This window comes from Callithrix jacchus, chromosome 5 (genome assembly GCF_049354715.1).
Source record: "Callithrix jacchus isolate 240 chromosome 5, calJac240_pri, whole genome shotgun sequence".
Taxonomy (NCBI): Eukaryota; Metazoa; Chordata; class Mammalia; order Primates; family Cebidae; genus Callithrix; species Callithrix jacchus.
This window is the reverse complement of record NC_133506.1, coordinates 96,482,688-96,500,241: the sequence shown is the minus strand read 5'-3', so window position 1 is coordinate 96,500,241 and position 17,554 is coordinate 96,482,688. Positions and strand designations below refer to the sequence as shown.

The 17,554-nt window shown below is 41.7% G+C and overlaps 1 protein-coding gene across 6 annotated transcripts in view; it reads right to left on the bottom strand.

Annotated features, from left to right (window-relative positions):
• Positions 1 to 17,554, bottom strand: part of USP32 (ubiquitin specific peptidase 32) — a 248,828-nt gene that overhangs the window by 173,417 nt on the left and 57,857 nt on the right. For 2 of the 6 annotated variants that reach the window (XM_054256103.2, XM_054256104.2), the window contains exon 1: positions 8,450 to 8,597. The exons of the other annotated variants lie outside the window; for them this stretch is intronic. In XM_054256103.2, coding sequence (XP_054112078.2) covers positions 8,450 to 8,582 — 133 coding nt within the window. In that variant the 5' untranslated portion in view covers positions 8,583 to 8,597. Of the gene's footprint in view, positions 1 to 8,449; positions 8,598 to 17,554 lie in introns of those variants that run through there. 6 annotated transcript variants of the gene reach the window in all.

Genomic DNA, 17,554 nt, shown 5'->3' with positions numbered 1-17,554 from the left:
TCACACCTGTAATCCCAGCAGTTTGGGAGGCTGAGGTGGGCAGATCACCTGGGGTCAGGAGTTCAAGATCAGCCTTGCCAACATGATGAAACCCCATCTCTACTAAAAACACAAAAATTAGCCAGACACGGTGGCACATGCCTGTAATCCCAGCTACTCGGGAGGCTGAGGCAGGAGAATCGCTTGAACCCTGGAGGTGGAGGTTGCAGTAAGCCAAGATTGTACCACTGCACTCTAGCCTGGGTGACAGAAAGAGACTCCATCTCAAAAAAAAAAAAAAAAAACAGACACAGTCTTACTATGTTCTATGTTGCCCAGGCTTGACTTCAATTCCTGGGCTCACGTGATCCTCCCACCTCAGCCACCCAAGTAGCTGAAACTACAGGTATGCACCACTGTGTCACGTCCTTCTTAGCTATTTTTAAATTGTACTTTTAGCTGATTTTTTTCAACCAGCATTTATTAAATGTCTACTATGTCAAACTTTTTTATTTTTTTTCAGATGGAGTCTCACTCTGTCGCCCAGGGTGAAGTGCAATGGTACAGTCTCTGTTCACAACCTCCCCCTCCCCAGGTCAAGCAATTCTCCTGCCTTAGCCTCCCGAGTAGCTGGGAGTACTGGCACATACCACCACACCCGGCTAATTTTTGTATTTTTAGTTTCACCAGGTTGGCCAGGTTGGTCTTGAACTCCTGACCTCAGGTGACCTGCTTGCCTCAGTCTCCCAAGGTGCTAGGATTATAAGCATGAGCCACCACGCCTGGCCATCAGGCATTTATTAAATGTCTACTTATCTCAGTCAATATAGTCTCCATATTCTAATACTTCAATATTTAGTAAAAAAGATAGGTACACAATAAAAATAACTATAATACCAGATAGGAAATATTACAGTGAAGGTATTACAATGAGGTTTCAAAATAGGGAGTAATGAGGAAAGGCTTCTAAGAAGTAATGATTCTTAAAAAATAGGGGTTTGACTGGTTAAAAAAAAAAAAAGGAAAGGAAAGGGGCATTCCATGCAGGGAAAACACATATAAAAGAATACACTGGCATGGATAATCAAAGAATTGCAAGTAGTATGATATAAATGAAGGGTATAAGAAGCAAAGCTGTCAGAAATGAGGTATAGGAAGGTATAAGAAATTAAGAAGATATCAGAAATGAGGTTAGAATGATAACGGGCAGACAAAACAGAACCCTGACTTTATTCAAGATGATAATGTCCTTAGCTAAATAACTATACTTTTCAGTTTCCCTTGCAACTAGAAATGGCCAAATGAAATGTAGTAGAAATGACTAGGGGGACCTCCAAGAAGGCTTCTTAAAAGGTAACAGCCGGCAAATGTCCTTTTGCCCTTATCTCTTCTTCCCATCTGGGACTCAGATGCAATGGCTGCATCTCCAGCAGCCATTTTACACATCTGTATTTCAGTGAAAGTCAAAGTTGAAGGCCATACACTAAGGATGGTGAGATCAAAAAGATTTTTAAAAGCCTAAATAACCATGGAACCGCCATAAGACCCTTGGATATCCTATCTCCAGATTTACGTGTTCCAGATCTGAGTTCAAGTCCTGGTTTTCCTCATCAATTTTCTGTCTCGTTGAGTCTAAATCTCTTTATGGGTCTTATGTATCTGGGTGTTAGGATCGTTAGCTCTTATTGTTGCATTGATCCTTTTACCACTATATCTCTGTTGCTTTGAAATCTATTTTATCAGATGCGAGAATTGCAACTCCTGCTTTTTATTTATTTATTTATTTTTGCTCTCCATTTGGTTGGTAAGTCTTTCTCCATCCCTTTGTTTTGAGTCTTTGTGTATCTTTGGATGTGAAATGGGACTGGATGCAGCATACCGTTAGGTTTTGGCTGTATCTTTTGATTGGGGGATTTAGTTGACTTAAATTTAAGGTTACTGCCATTTGATGTGAACTGGCTATTTTATTCATTCGTTGATATAAATTCTTCTTTATGTTGATGCTCTTTACTTTTTGGTATATTTTTAGAAAAGCTAATACTGGTTGTTCCTTTCTATATATAATGCTTCTTTCAGAAGCTCTTGCAAAGCAGGCCTGGTGGTAATAAAATCTCTGAGTACTTGCTTGCTCATAGAAGATTTTATTTTTCCTTCAATTGTGAAGCTTAGTTAGGCAGGATATGAAATTCTGGGCTGAAGGTTCTGTTCTTTAAGGATGTTGAATATTGGCCCCCACTCTCTTCTGGCTTGTAGGGTTTCTGCTGAGAGATCTGCTGTAAGTCTAATAGGCTTCCCTTTGTGGGTAACCTGACCTTTCTCTCTGGCTGCCCTTAGTATTTTCTCCTTCATTTCAACCCTGGTGAATCTGAGGATTATGTGCCTTGGGGTTGCTCTTCTTGAGGAATATCTGTGGTGTTCTCTGTATTACCAGGGGTTGAATGTTGTCCTGTTTTGCTAGATTGGGAAAGTTTTCCTGAATAATATCCTGAAGAGTATTTTCCAGCTTGGATTCATTCTCTCTGTCACACTGAGGTACACCTATCAAATGTAGATTAAGCAAAGAGGAAAATTTAACAACATCTGAATCACAGGATAATCACAGAGGTAAATAAACACTGGGAAATCCACCTTTCGCTACCAAAGTGGGCTAAGAATTTACAAACCTAGGACAAGAAGAAATTGTATAATGCAGCAAAGAAAGCACAACCAACGTATTTGTAAATCTGCTCGATGCAGCTGATCTGAAGTGAATTAACCTACCAGAAAGGCTCTTTGGTAGGGTCCCTCTAGAAAAGCTACTGCAAAGCCACTTCAGGTAGATGATAAAAATCCAGATGGGACATCTCAGGCAAGAGGGAGCCTACAAACTAGCAAGTTTTTGCCACTGGTGACTTTGTGCCAAATGTCCATGAACAAATGAATCCAAAAAGTGTAACATAAGGCCGGGCATAGTGCTTCACACCTCTAATCCCAGCACTTTGGGAGGCCAAGGCGGGCAGATCACTTGAAGTCAGGAGTTTGAAACCAGCCTGGCCAACATGGTTTACCCCGTCTCTACTAAAAATACAAAAATTAGCTGGGCACAGTAGTGGTAACTGTAGTCCCAGCTACTTGGGAGACTAAGACAAGAAAATCACTTGAACCCAGGAGGTGGAGGTTGCAGTGAGTCAAGATAGCACCACTGCATTCTAGCCTGGGGAACATAGTTAGACTCTGCCTCAAAAACAAAAACAAAAAAGTATGATACATTCTTATTATAGAATACTTTTCAGTCATAAGAAGGAAAAAAAAGTGCTGATATATGTAACAACGTGGATGATGTTCACAGATAATATACTAAGTAAAAGAAGGCTGATTAAAAAAAAGAGTAGATGTTCTGTGAGTCCCCACGTTCTAGAACAGGAATAACTAATCAATGATGACAGGTCAGAACAGCCATCACCTCTGCGGATGGGGTAGATTTACCGGCAAGAGGAACAAGTCGACTTTCATATGTTTTAGAAATGTTCTGTATCTTGTCAAAACACATGTACAGATAACTTTTGGATTTTAGGATATAAAAATTTTCCCTCCCAAAAAACCTGTAAGGAGGCTGATTGCTGGAACGGTAAAGACCTCTGAAAATCCATTCTTCTAAAAAAGCAGCAAGAGTACTATCAGAAACTGTCAAAATCCAACTTTTTCAGAATTCTCCAAATCAACCAAATGCTTGCAGTAATCCAAGGAGCTTTATTCAAGAAAAATGACTGAGCTGGATGCAGTGGCTTACACCTGTAATCCCAGCACTTTGGGTGGCTGAAGCAGATTAACTGCTTAAGCCCAGGAGTTTGAGACCAGCCCAGGCAACATGGCAAATGCCTTCTCTACAAAAACTACAAAAATTGGTGGCACATGCCTATAGTCCCAGCTACTCAGGAGACTACGGTGGGAGGATTACTAGCGCTTGGGAGGTCAAGGCTGCAGTCAGCCATGATCATGCCACTGCACTCCAGCCTGAGTGACAGATGATTCTTTCAAAAAAAAAAAAAAAGAAAGAAAGAAAAAAAGGCTCAACCTCTGTTAAAAAAGCATTATTTGTGGTGTTTTAACATGTTTTATTCCCCTCGCCTTCTCCCCAGCTACGCAATAGCTTTGAAAATCAACAATCTCCCTAAGCCCTAAAAACCAACAGTCAAGCAGCCACTGAAGGAGGCAGAATGGGTTTAGAGTTTCTTAAATGAAGTGTCAATATTTGACCTATCTGATAGCTCACTAAAAAGTTCCACTCTCTCCTGCTGAGCAGTCTAGTTAAAAAATAAAAAAAATAAAAAGTTCCACTCTCAAGATCTGTCTTCATTGTATCTGGCTTAGAGTTTACTCTGCAAATAAAACTTTTTCCCCAGCATTCTTCAAGAATAATCAGTGGCAACTGTACAACTTCACAGCTGCCTCAGAAAGCATTGCCAGATGGGCCCAATGAGGCTAACCAAAAAACTTAGAAAACCTGGAAAACAGCAAGTCCACAAGGGCTTTAAAAGGCTCTGACATATTCCTGGAAATCTAAAAGGCCACCTGCAAACAGAGAGCTGTGCAAATGCTCAAAAATACCCACATCTCCCTCTCTGGCTGACCTTAAAGCTCCCCACAAGCAGGAAGTGAAGGCTAAAGCAGAGTTGTAATCTGACTGTACAACTTTTGAAGGCACATTTGAGTAGTATAGAATCCCTCAGTCAAGGCTGAACTTACAGGTTCAAGGCATTTAAAACAATCTCTGACCTCTAAGATAAATAAGTACACACAAAAAAGAATACATACTTTATAAAATCAGTCCAAGAAAGTCACTAAGCAAATAACAGCAGGAACAACAACAAATAGCAATAATAAACCCTAAGGTAGGAATCCAGTTTCCAGAACTGCCATACTACAGTACTTAAAATGTCTCATTTTCAACAAAAAATTGCAAAGGCATTCAAACAAGAAAATGCAGCCCATAAACAGGAAAAATGGCATTAAATAGAAATTGTCTATAGGCAAGTCCAGATACTTGATTTACTAGGTAAACACTTTAAATGAACTATTTATAAACAAGGTCAAAGAAGAAAAAAAACCTGTGCCTAAGTAACCAAGTATGAGAACACCATTTCACCAAGTGGAGAATATCAACAGTGAGATGAGACAGAAATTATAAAAAGAAACCAATTAGCAATTCTGGAGTTGAGGAGTATGAGGTTGCAGTGAACTATGAATGCATCACTGCACTCCAGCCTGGGCAACAGAGAAAGAACGTGTCTCAAAAAAAAAAAAGAAAAGAAAGAAATTCTGGAATTGGAAAGTACAATAAATGAAATGAAAAAAATCATTAACTGAGCTCAACACAGGTTTGAACTTGCAGGAAAAAAAAATTACAAAACTTGAGGATAGTCAATTTAGATTATCTAGTCTGAGGAACAGAAAGAACAATAAATGAAGAGGCCAGGCACTGGCTCACACCTGTAATCCCAGCACTCTCAGTGGTCCAGGTGGGAGAACTGCTTGAGCCCAGGAGTTGGAGGCTGCAGTGAACTCTGATGGAACCCCTGCACTCTCCAGCCTGGACAACAGAGCAAGACCCTGTCTCTTGAAATATATATATATATATATTTCAGTATATGCATAATCATACATCTCACTTACTGACAACTCCCAGTTCTTAATACAAAGGGACAGAATTTCCTAAGAGTATTTTTCTGTCTCCAGGTGATTAATAGTAGTTAATACCAATTAACACTCCAAGGCTACGGCTGAATTAATCTCTGAAAAGAACTGGATGACCTAGCAGTGAAGATTATTCATATTCTCAAGTCTTAGCATTTAGATACTTTTTTTTTTTTTTTCCAGACAGAGTTTTGCTGTTGTTGCCCAGGCTGGAGTGCAATGGCGTAATCTCAGCTCATCGCAACCTGCACCTCCCAGGTTCAAGCGGTTCTCCTGCCTCAGCATCCCAAGGAGCTGGGATTACTGGCATGTGCTACCACACCCAGCTAATTTTGTGTTTTTAGTAGAGACGGAGTTTTGCCATGTTGGTCAGGCTGGTCTTGAACTCCTCACCCATCAGGTGACCCACCCACGTCTACCTCCCAAAGTGCTGAGATTACAGGTGTGAGCCACCACGCTGAGCCCTAGATACATTTTTAAATGACTTTTCCCATTTAATTATGATTCTGCTTTATCTAGCATTCCCATAGTATTGTTTCTACTACTTTTTTATTGTAAATATAGAGTATTTTAATTACACTATGGCTTAATTTTCTGTAAGCCACCACCCTATGAACCTAATCACCTAGAACATTGTTTCTATGGAAAAATAAGTTTTAAATTCAAGATAAACTTTCGAACACAATCCAGGTGGCATGTTCCTGTAGTCCCAGCTACTGGGGAGGCTGAGGTGGGAGAATCATTTGAGCCCAGGAGGAGCAGATGACAGTGAGCCAAAATTGTACCACTGCACTTAAGCCTGGGCAAGAATGAGATTCCGTCTCAAAAAATCAAAATAAAATAATAAAAATTAAAATAAACACAATCTAAACAGCACTTTAAAACTAGGCTTACTCTCAGATGACAATGTTACAATATCTTTTTTTTTTTGAGACAGAGTCCTGCTCTGTTGCCAGGCGCCAAGCTGGAGTGCAGTGGCGTGAGCTTGGCTCACTGCAACCTTTGCCTCCCGGGTTCTAGCAATGCTCCTGACTCAGCCTCCCAAGTAGCTGGGCCTGCAGGTGCACACCACCACACCCAGCTAATTTTTGTATTTTTTAGTAGAGATGGGGTTTCACCACGTTGGCCAGGACGGTCTCGATCTCTTGACCTCGTGATCACCCGCCTCAGCCTCCCAAAGTTCTGGGATTACAGGCGTGAGCCACCGCACCCGGCAATATTACAATATATTGATCCAATGTTTCTCTAACATCATTCAATTACTTAATAGTATAAATCTAATCTTTAACAGTGAACAAGTATAATAAAGTGACATTTTCACAAGTTCCCTTTAACATTCACAATATTTTGTTTTTACTCTAAACTAAAATGAGTATAGCATCTTGAAGTAAAGCCAAAAATAACCATTCCTCCAAAGTTTCCAAAACATTCATTAAAAAAGAATGGTAGGCAGGGCATGGTGGCTCATGCCTATAATCTCAGCACTTTGGAGGCTGAGGTGAGTGCATCACTTGAGGTCAGAAGTTCGAGGCCCGCCTGGCCAACATGGTGAAACCTCATCTCTACTAAAAAATACAAAAATTAGCCAAGTGTGGTGGTGGGTGCCTATAGTCCCAGCTACTCCCTAGGCTGACCTGGCAGAATCACTTGAACCCAGGAGGTGGAGGATGCAGTGAGCCAAGATCTTGCCACGGCACTCCAGCCTGGGCGACACAGTGAGACTCCATCTCAAAAAAAAAAAAGAGGAAGAGGAAGAAATACTACAACAGAAATGAAGGAAATTTCTACAAATATGACATGACAGGAAAATCACAAAAAGCAAACTAGTTAAGATTAAATTATGGCAGGCATGGTAGATTGAATACATGTAAGATAGGTACCAGACACATTAATCTGGCAGAAAGAACTATTGCTAAACTACATCTAAATATCTAATAAAATAAGGAAGTATATAAAAAGTAATTGATGGCTACTTGAAACATATAAAAATGTAAACAGAAAAACATTTAAAGTTACATGTCAGAATCTCATAACTGAGAAGTACTAGAAAAATGTAGATAATGTGAAATTCAAAGGAGCAGAATACCAATAGAGAAGACAAGATTTAATAAAGGTAAGAGCAAGCCACAGTGGCTCACGCCTGTAATCTCAGCATTTCAGGAGGCCGAGGCAGGTGGATCATGAGGTCAGGTGTTTCAGACCAGCCTGGCCAACCTGGAGAAACTAAAATTACAAAAATCAGCTGGGTGTGGTGGTGGGCGCCTGTATTCCCAGCTACTCAGGAGGCTGAGGCAAAAGAATTGCTTTAACCCAGGAGCCAGAGGTTGCAGTGAGCCAAGATTGCACCACTGTACTCCAGCCTGGGTGACACAGCGAGACTCCATCTCAAAAAATAAATAAATAAAAATAAAAGTAATAATCCTCTGTGCATCAAGAATATAAAAGACCACTTGGAAAACATAAGGCCAAGTAAGTTTTTAACATCTAAAAATAAGATTAAAAAACGAAAATTATTTTTACAGAAGTTTATTTTTATGTTTTTGTTTGTTTTTTTTTAATTTTTCATTGGATTTTAGGTTTTGGGGTACATGAGCAGAGCATGCAAGACAGTTGCGTAGGTACACACATGGCAGTGTGCTTTGCTTTTCTTCTCCCCTTCACCCACATTTGGCATTTCTCCCCAGGCTATCCCTCCCCACCTCCCCCTCCCACTGGCCCTCGCCTTTTCCCCCCAATAGACCCCACTGTTTAGTACTCCCCTTTCTGTGTCCATGTGTTCTCATTTTTCATCACCCACCTATGAGTGAGGATATGCGGTGTTTCATTTTCTGTTCTTGTGTCAGTTTGCTGAGGATGATGTTCTCCAGATTCATCCATGTCCCTACAAACAACACAAACTCATCATTTCTGATTGCTGCATAATATTCCATGGTGTATATGTGCCACATTTTTCCAATCCAGTCTATTATCAATGGGCATTTGGGTTGATTCCAGGTCTTTGCTATTGTAAACAGTGCTGCAATGAACATTCGTGTACATGTGTCCTTATAGTAGAACGATTTATAGTCTTTTGGATATATACCCAGTAATGGGATTGCTGGGTCAAATGGAATTTCTATTTCTAAGGCCTTGAGGAATCGCCACACTGTCTTCCACAATGGTTGAACTAATTTACACTCCCACCAACAGTGTAAAAGTGTTCCTTTTTCTCCACATCCTCTCCAGCATCTGTTGTCTCCAGATTTTTTAATGATCGCCATTCTAACCGGCGTGAGATGGTATCTCAATGTGGTTTTGATTTGCATCTCTCTGATGACCAGTGACGATGAGCATTTTTTCATATGATTGTTGGCCTCATATATGTCTTCTTTCGTAAAGTGTCTGTTCATATCCTTTGCCCACTTTTGAATGGGCTTGTTTGTTTTTTTCCTATAAATCTGTTTGAGTTCTTTGTAAATTCTGGATATCAGCCCTTTGTCAGATAGGTACACTGCGAAAATTTTTTCCCATTCTGTTGGTTGCCGATCCACTCTAGTTACTGCTTCTTTTGCCGTGCAGAAGCTGTGGAGTTTCATTAGGTCCCATTTGTCTATTTTGGCTTTTGTTGCCAATGCTTTTGGTGTTTTGTTCATGAAGTCCTTGCCTACTCCTATGTCCTGGATGGTTTTGCCTAGATTTCCTTCTAGGGTTTTTATGGTGCCAGGTCTTATGTTTAAGTCTTTAATCCATCTGGAGTTAATTTTAGTGTAAGGTGTCAGGAAGGGGTCCAGTTTCTGCTTTCTGCACATGGCTAGCCAGTTTTCCCAACACCATTTGTTAAACATGGAATCCTTTCCCCATTGCTTATTTTTGTCAGGTTTATCAAAGATTGTATAGTTGTATGTATGTTGTGTTGCCTCCGGTGCCTCTGTTTTGTTCCATTGGTCTATATCTCTGTTTTGGTACCAGTACCATGCTGTTTTGATTACTGTAGCCTTGTAGTATAGTTTGAAATCCGGTAGTGTGATGCCCCCCGCTGTGTTCTTTTTGCTTAGAATTGACTTGGCTATGTGGGCTCTCTTTTGGTTCCATATGAAGTTCATGGTGGTTTTTTCCAGTTCTGTGAAGAAAGTCAATGGTAGCTTGATGGGGATAGCGTTGATTCTGTAAATTACTTTGGGCAGTATAGCCATTTTCACGATATTAATTCTTCCTAACCATGAACATGGAATGTTTCTCCATCTGTTTGTGTCCTCTCTGATTTCGTTGAGCAGTGGTTTGTAATTCTCCTTGAAGAGGTCTCTTACGTTCCTTGTGAGTTGTATTCCAAGGTATTTTATTCTTTTTGTAGCAATTGTGAATGGCAGTTCGCTCTTGATTTGGCTTTCTTTAAGTCTGTTATTGGTGTAGACGAATGCTTGTGATTTTTGTACATTGATTTTATATCCTGAGACTTTGATGAAGTTGCTTATCAGTTTCAGGAGTTTTTGGGCTGAGGCGATGGGGTCTTCTAGGTATACTATCATGTCGTCTGCAAATAGAGACAATTTGGCTTCCACCTTTCCTATTTGAATACCCTTTATTTCTTTTTCTTGCCTGATTGCTCTGCCTAGAACTTCCAGTACTATATTGAATAGGAGTGGTGAGAGAGGGCATCCTTGTCTAGTGCCAGATTTTAAAGGGAATGCTTCCAGTTTTTGCCCATTCAGTATGATATTGGCTGTTGGTTTGTCATAAATAGCTTTTATTACTTTGAGATACGTTCCATCGATACCGAGTTTATTGAGGGTTTTTAGCATAAAGGGCTGTTGAATTTTGTCAAATGCCTTCTCTGCGTCAATTGAGATAATCATGTGGTTTTTGTTTTTGGTTCTGTTTATGTGGTGAATTACGTTGATAGACTTGCGTATGTTGAACCAGCCTTGCATCCCTGGGATGAATCCTACTTGATCATGATGAATAAGTTTTTTGATTTGCTGTTGCAATCGGCTTGCCAATATTTTATTGAAGATTTTTGCATCTATGTTCATCATGGATATTGGCCTGAAGTTTTCTTTTCTCGTTGGGTCTCTGCCGGGTTTTGGTATCAGGATGATGTTGGTCTCATAAAATGATTTGGGAAGGATTCCCTCTTTTTGGATTGTTTGAAATAGTTTTAGAAGGAATGGTACCAGCTCCTCCTTGTGTGTCTTGTAGAATTCGGCTGTGAACCCGTCTGGACCTGGGCTTTTTTTGTGTGGTAGGCTCTTAATTGCTGCCTCAACTTCAGACCTTGTTATTGGTTTATTCATAGTTTCAGCTTCCTCCTGGTTTAGGCTTGGGAGGACACAGGAGTCCAGTAATTTATCCATTTCTTCCAGGTTTACTAGTTTATGCGCATAGAGTTGTTTGTAATATTCTCTGATGATGGTTTGAATTTCTGTGGAATCTGTGGTGATTTCCCCTTTATCATTTTTTTATTGCATCTATTTGGTTGTTCTCTCTTTTCTTTTTAATCAGTCTGGCTAGTGGTCTATTTTGTTGATCTTTTCAAAAAACCAGCTCTTGGATTTATTGATTTTTTGAAGGGTTTTTCGTGTCTCAATCTCCTTCAGCTCAGCTCTGATCTTAGTTATTTCTTGTCTTCTGCTGGGTTTTGAGTTTTTTTGATCTTGCTCCTCTAGCTCTTTCAATTTTGATGATAGGGTGTCAATTTTGGATCTCTCCATTCTCCTCATATGGGCACTTATTGCTATATACTTTCCTCTAGAGACTGCTTTAAATGTGTCCCAGAGGTTCTGGCACGTTGTGTCTTCGTTCTCATTGGTTTCGAAGAACTTCTTTATTTCTGACTTCATTTCGTTGTTTACCCAGTCAACATTCAAGAGCCAGTTGTTCAGTTTCCATGAAGCTGTGCGGTTCTGGGTCAGTTTCTGAATTCTGAGTTCTAACTTGATTGCACTATGGTCTGAGAGGCTGTTTGTTATGATTTCAGTTGTTTTGCATTTGTTGAGCAGTGCTTTACTTCCAATTATGTGGTCAATTTTAGAGTAGGTGTGATGTGGTGCTGAGAAGAATGTGTATTCTGTGGATTTGGGGTGGAGAGTTCTGTAAATGTCTATCAGGTTTGCTTGCTCCAGGTCTGAGTTCAAGCCCTGGATATCCTTGTTGATTTTCTGTCTGGTTGATCTGTCTAATATTGACAGTGGAGTGTTAAAGTCTCCCACTATTATTGTGTGGGAGTCTAAGTCCTTTTGTAAGTCATTAAGAACTTGCCTTATGTATCTGGGTGCTCCTGCATTGGGTCCATATATGTTTAGGATCGTTAGCTCTTCTTGTTGTATTGATCCTTTTACCATTATGTAATGGCCTTCTTTGTCTCTTTTGATCTTTGTTGCTTCAAAGTCTATTTTATCAGAGATGAGAATTGCAACTCCTGCTTTTTTTTGCTTTCCATTAGCTTGGTACATCTTCCTCCATCCCTTTATTTTGAGCCTTTGTGTATCCTTGCATGTGAGATGGGTTTCCTGGATACAGCACACTGATGGGTTTTGGATTTTTATCCAATTTGCCAGTCTGTGTCTTTTGATTGGTGCATTTAGTCCATTTACATTTAGGGTTAATATTGTTATGTGTGAATTTGATACTGCCATTTTGATGCTAAGTGGCTGTTTTGCCTGTTAGTTGTTATAGATTCTTCATTATGTTGAAGCTCTTTAGCATTCAGTGTGATTTTGGAATGGCTGGTACTGGTTGATCCTTTCTATGTGTAGTGCCTCTTTTAGGAGCTCTTGTAAAGCAGGCCTGCTGGTGACAAAATCTCTGAGTACTTGCTTGTTCGCAAAGGATTTTATTTTTCCTTCACTTCTGAAGCTCAGTTTGGCTGGATATGAAATTCTGGGTTGAAAGTTCTTTTCTTTAAGAATGTTGAATATTGGCCCCCACTCTCTTCTGGCTTGTAGTGTTTCTGCCGAGAGATCTGCTGTGAGTCTGATGGGCTTCCCTTTGTGGGTGACCCGACGTTTCTCTCTGGCTGCCCTTAGTATTCTCTCCTTTATTTCAACCCTGTTGAATCTGACGATTATGTGCCTTGGGGTTGCTCTTCTTGCGAAATATCTTTGTGGTGTTCTCTGTATTTCCTGCAATTGAGTGTTGGCCTGTCTTGCTAGGTGGGGGAAATTTTCCTGGATGATGTCCTGAAGAGTATTTTCCAGCTTGGATTCATTCTCTTCGTCCCCTTCTGGTACACCTATCAAACGTAGGTTAGGTCTTTTCACATAGTCCCACATTTCTTGGAGACTTTGTTCATTCCTTTTTGCGCTTTTTTCTCTGATCTTGGTTTCTCGTTTTATTTCATTGAGTTGGTCTTCGACTTCAGATATTCTTTCCTCTGCTTGGTCAATTCGGCTATTGAAACTTGTGTTTGCTTCACGAAGTTCTTGTATTGTGTTTTTCAGCTCCTTTAATTCATTCATATTCCTCTCTAAGTTATCCATTCTTGTTATCATTTCCTCGAATCTTTTTTCAAATCTTTTTTCAAGGTTCTTAGTTTCTTTGCATTGATTTAATACATGATCTTTTAGCTCACAAAAGTTTCTCATTATCCATCTTCTGAAGTCTAATTCCGTCATTTCGTCACAGTCATTCTCCGTCCAGCTTTGTTCCCTTGCTGGTGAGGAGTTTTGGTCCTTTCTAGGAGGCGAGGTGTTCTGGTTTCGGGTGTTTTCCTCCTTTTTGCGCTGGTTTCTTCCCATCTTTGTGGATTTTTCCGCTGGTCGTCTGCGTAGTTGCTGACTTTTCGTTTGGGTCTCTGAGTGGACACCCAGAATGTTGATGATGAAGTATTTCTGTTGCTTGATTTTCCTTCTACCAGTCTAGCCCCTTTGCTGTACGACTGCTGAGGTCCGCTCCAGACCCTGCTTGTCTGGGGTGCACCTCTAGCAGCTGTGGCACAGCGAGGGATGCTACCAGTTTCTTTTTCTGCTATCTTTGTCCCAGGGTGGTGCCTGCCTAATGTCAGTCTTTTGGATATAGAGGGGTCAGGGAGCTGCTTGAGGAGACAGTTTGTACTTTATAGGGGTTTAATTGCTGAGCTGTGCGCTCTGTTGTTCCTTCAGGGTTGTTAGGCTGCTATGTTTGATTCTGCTGCAACAGAGCTCATTAAAAAACCCTTTTTTTTTTTTTTTCCCTCAAATGCTCTGTGTTGAGGGGTTTGGGCTTTATTTTTGGATGTTCGATGAGGTGTCCTGCCCAGCTAGAAGGCAGACTAGCCACTGTTTGGCTGCCGAGGCTCCACCCTGCTGTTGTGTGATTCGCCCTGTTCCTACAGGCTCTGCTGTGGTCTCCGCCATGCCCTGCGGCGGAGTCTCTTCGTTGTAGCGTGTTGCCTCAGCAACGGCAGGCTGCGTCAGCAGTGGGCATGTATCTCAGTAGTGACGGGTTGCCTCGGCAACGGCTGGCTGCGTCAGCAGTGGGCGTGTATCTCAGTTGGGGCGGGTTGCCTCGGCAACGGCTGGCTGCGTCAGCAGTGGGCGTGTATCTCAGTTGGGGCGGGTTGCCTCGGCAACAGCTGGCTCCATCAGCAGTGGGCGTGTATCTCATTTGGGGCAGGTTGCCTCGGTAGTGGTGGACGCCCCTCCCCCACAGAGCGTCTCGGGCTGTCTGCTCGGGATAGTTTGAAATCGCGGTTTTGTTCGTCCCACTGGGTATCCCAAACGATCTGTCCCTACAATCCCCTGGGCTGGGCTTCTGTCCAAGTCTCGTTCAGTCTCAAGTCCAGCCCTCTCAAGTCTCAGGTTGCTGGTTCAACAAGGCACCCGGACAAGCGCGCCCTGTGGGGATTGCTGGGTAGGGCCGGCCGCCGCCGCCCCGGCTTCCGGCTTCGCCAGGCAGACCTACTGCCTGGCGTCCCGTGTCTTTTTTATACTTGGGAGTTTCCCCGTTCTGTGGGCAACAAAGATCAGTCTGGAAATGCAGCTCAGACTCACCGTTTGCGGATTCAACGCGAGCTCCAATCCTGGGTTGTTCTCACAGCGCCATCTTGAGTCCTCCCTTTTTTTTTTTTTTTTTTTTGAGACAAGAGTTTTGCTATCGTTACCCAGGCTGGAGTGCAACGGCATGACCTCGGCTCACCGCAACCTCTGCCTCCCAGGTTCAAGTGATTCTCCTGCCTCAGCCTCCAAAGTGGCTGGGATTACAGGCATGTGCCACCACGCCTGGCTAATCTTGCATTTTTAGTAGACACCAGGTTTCTCCATGTTGGTCAGGGTGGTCTCGAACTCCTGACCTCAGGTGATCCACTCACCTTGGCCTCCCAAAGTGCTGGGATTACAGGCATCAGCCAATGTGCCTGGCCAGAAGGAGTTTATTATAGATCTAATTTTGAGAAAGTAGATGAGACCAGGATATTGAGGAAGAGGGTGCTTCACAAGGTTCTGAAATTACATCATGGGGCACCACTGACAAATTAAGAAAATATACCTTAGTCTATGGTTACAGGGCCAACAGGGATATCACTTGCCAAGACTGAGACTCTCTGGCTTAGGCCAAAAAGATCTAAAATGTCATAACACACAATAAATAGATAAAAATTTTAAATGCAAACCTTCAAACCAGAAGGTAGAGAAATACGAGAGCTTCCAGCTGTTGCAAACTACTTACTTATCATTCCCTAACCACATTATGTTCTCTGCTACTGTCCCTGCAGTGTCTTTGGCTTAATGTCCCTTCTTTATTTTTTGGAAACCTATTCTAATTGCTTCCATGTCCCACCACCTAAAGTTAGGTGTCCCTCCTACAAAATAACTTTCCTTACAATCACTTATTCAATATCAAATTCTCAAGGCTTTAACTTTAAAATAACATAGCTTATATGGTATTAGTTTATTTAATTACATATCTCCCCTCTGCTCTTTGAAAACAAAGAAATTAATTGCCTTATTTATATGTATCCCCAATACCCAGCAAAGAACCATAAATATTACTGATACTTTTGGATGAAGACAGATTTTTTTTAAATGATCAAATGAATGTGCTATCTATTCTCTTGTCTGAGACCTTATGCTTATTACTGAATCTCAGCATCTAGAACAACTTCTGACACACAGGAAGAACTCAGAAAAAAAATGTTTTTTTTCAAGCAGGAGACAGTGGCTAAAGCCTGTAATTCAAGAACTTTGAGAGGCTGAGATGAGAGGGTCACTTGAACCCAGAAGTTTGAGATAAGCCTGAGCCACACAGGGAGAACCCGTCTCTACAAAAAATAAAAATATTAGCATGGTGGTGTATATCTGTAGTCCCAGCTACTCAGGAAGCTGAGGTGGGAAGATCACTTGAGATCAGGATTGGACACTGTAGTCACCTCTGATTAACTACACTCCATGCAGAGTGAGACCCTGTCTCTGAAAAAAATAAACAAAGACTTCATAGAAACATGAAAACAAAAAGTCTTAAAACTGGCACAGGCCAGACGCAGTAGCTCACGCCTGTAATCCCAGCAGTCTGGGAGGCCAAGGCTGCCAGATCACGAGGTCAAGAGATCAAGACCATCCTGGCCAACATGGTGAAACTCCATCTCTACTAAAAATACAAAAATTAGCTGGGTGTGGTGGTGCCCACCTGCAGTCCCAGCTACTCAGGAGTCTGAAGCAGGAGAATCACTTGAACCCAGGAGGTGGCGACTGCAGTGAGCCGAGATCACGCCACTGCACTCCAGCCTGGCAACAGAGCAAGACTCTGTCTCAAACAAACAAACAAACAAAAAACCAAAAAACTGGCCAGACACAGTGGCTCACATCTGTAATCCCAGCACTTTGGGAAGCAAAGTGGCCTCCTGACTTGAGGTCAGGAGTTTGGGACCAGCCTGGCCAACATGGTAAAACCCCACCTCTACTAAAAAATACACAAATTAGGCCAGACACAGTGGCTCACGCCTGTAATCCAAGTACTACTTGGGGAGGCCAAGGCAGACGTATCATCTGAGGTCAGGAGTTCGAGACCAGCCTGACCAACATGGAGAAACCCCATCTCTACTAAAAATATAAAAGCTAGCCAGGCATAGTGGCACTTGCTTGTCATCCCAGCTACATGAGAGGCTGAGGCAAGAAAATTGCTTGAACCTGAGAGGCAGAGGATGCAGTGAGCTGAGAACACACCACTGTACTCAAGCCTGGGGAACAGAGCAACACTCGGTCTCAAAAAAATAAAATAAATAGTATATATAAAACTAAAGATGCCACTGCCATAATCCTACTTACTTCCACTCTTCAGTCCTAATCCCTCCCATGTCCATTCAGTCTTTCCCAAGAGATAATCAATTTGGTTTGCCTCCTTTCAGATCTTTTCCCATGCTTTTATAAGATATACCCCTGGCCGGGCACGGTGGCTCAAGCCTGTAATCCCAGCACTTTGGGAGGCCGAGGCGGGTGGATCACGAGGTCAACAGATCGAGACCATCCTGGTCAACATGGTGAAACCCCGTCTCTACTAAAAATACGAAAAAATTAGCTGAGCACGGTGGCGCGTACCTGTAATCCCAGCTACTCAGGAGGCTGAGGCAGGAGAATTGCCTGAACCCAGGAGGCGGAGGTTGCGGTGAGCCGACATCGTGCCATTGCACTCCAGCCTGGGTAACAAGAGCGAAACTCCGTCTCAAAAAAAAAAAAAAAAAAGATATACTCCCACAGAAACTTACAGTGGTTAGCATATTATACATATTATAATGCAACTTATTGCATATAGGTTTAGCTCATTCGTTACATGCTACATAGTATTTAATTATATAACAATAGTAATATAAGCTATTCACTTACTGTTCATATTTAGGCTGTTACCCATTTTTTCCTTCATACACTTGTCATGAAAAACCATTGTACATGCCTCCTTAGATATATACAGAGAGTGCTTCTCCAGTGACCACTAGGGTCATTCCTATTTTTTAATACAT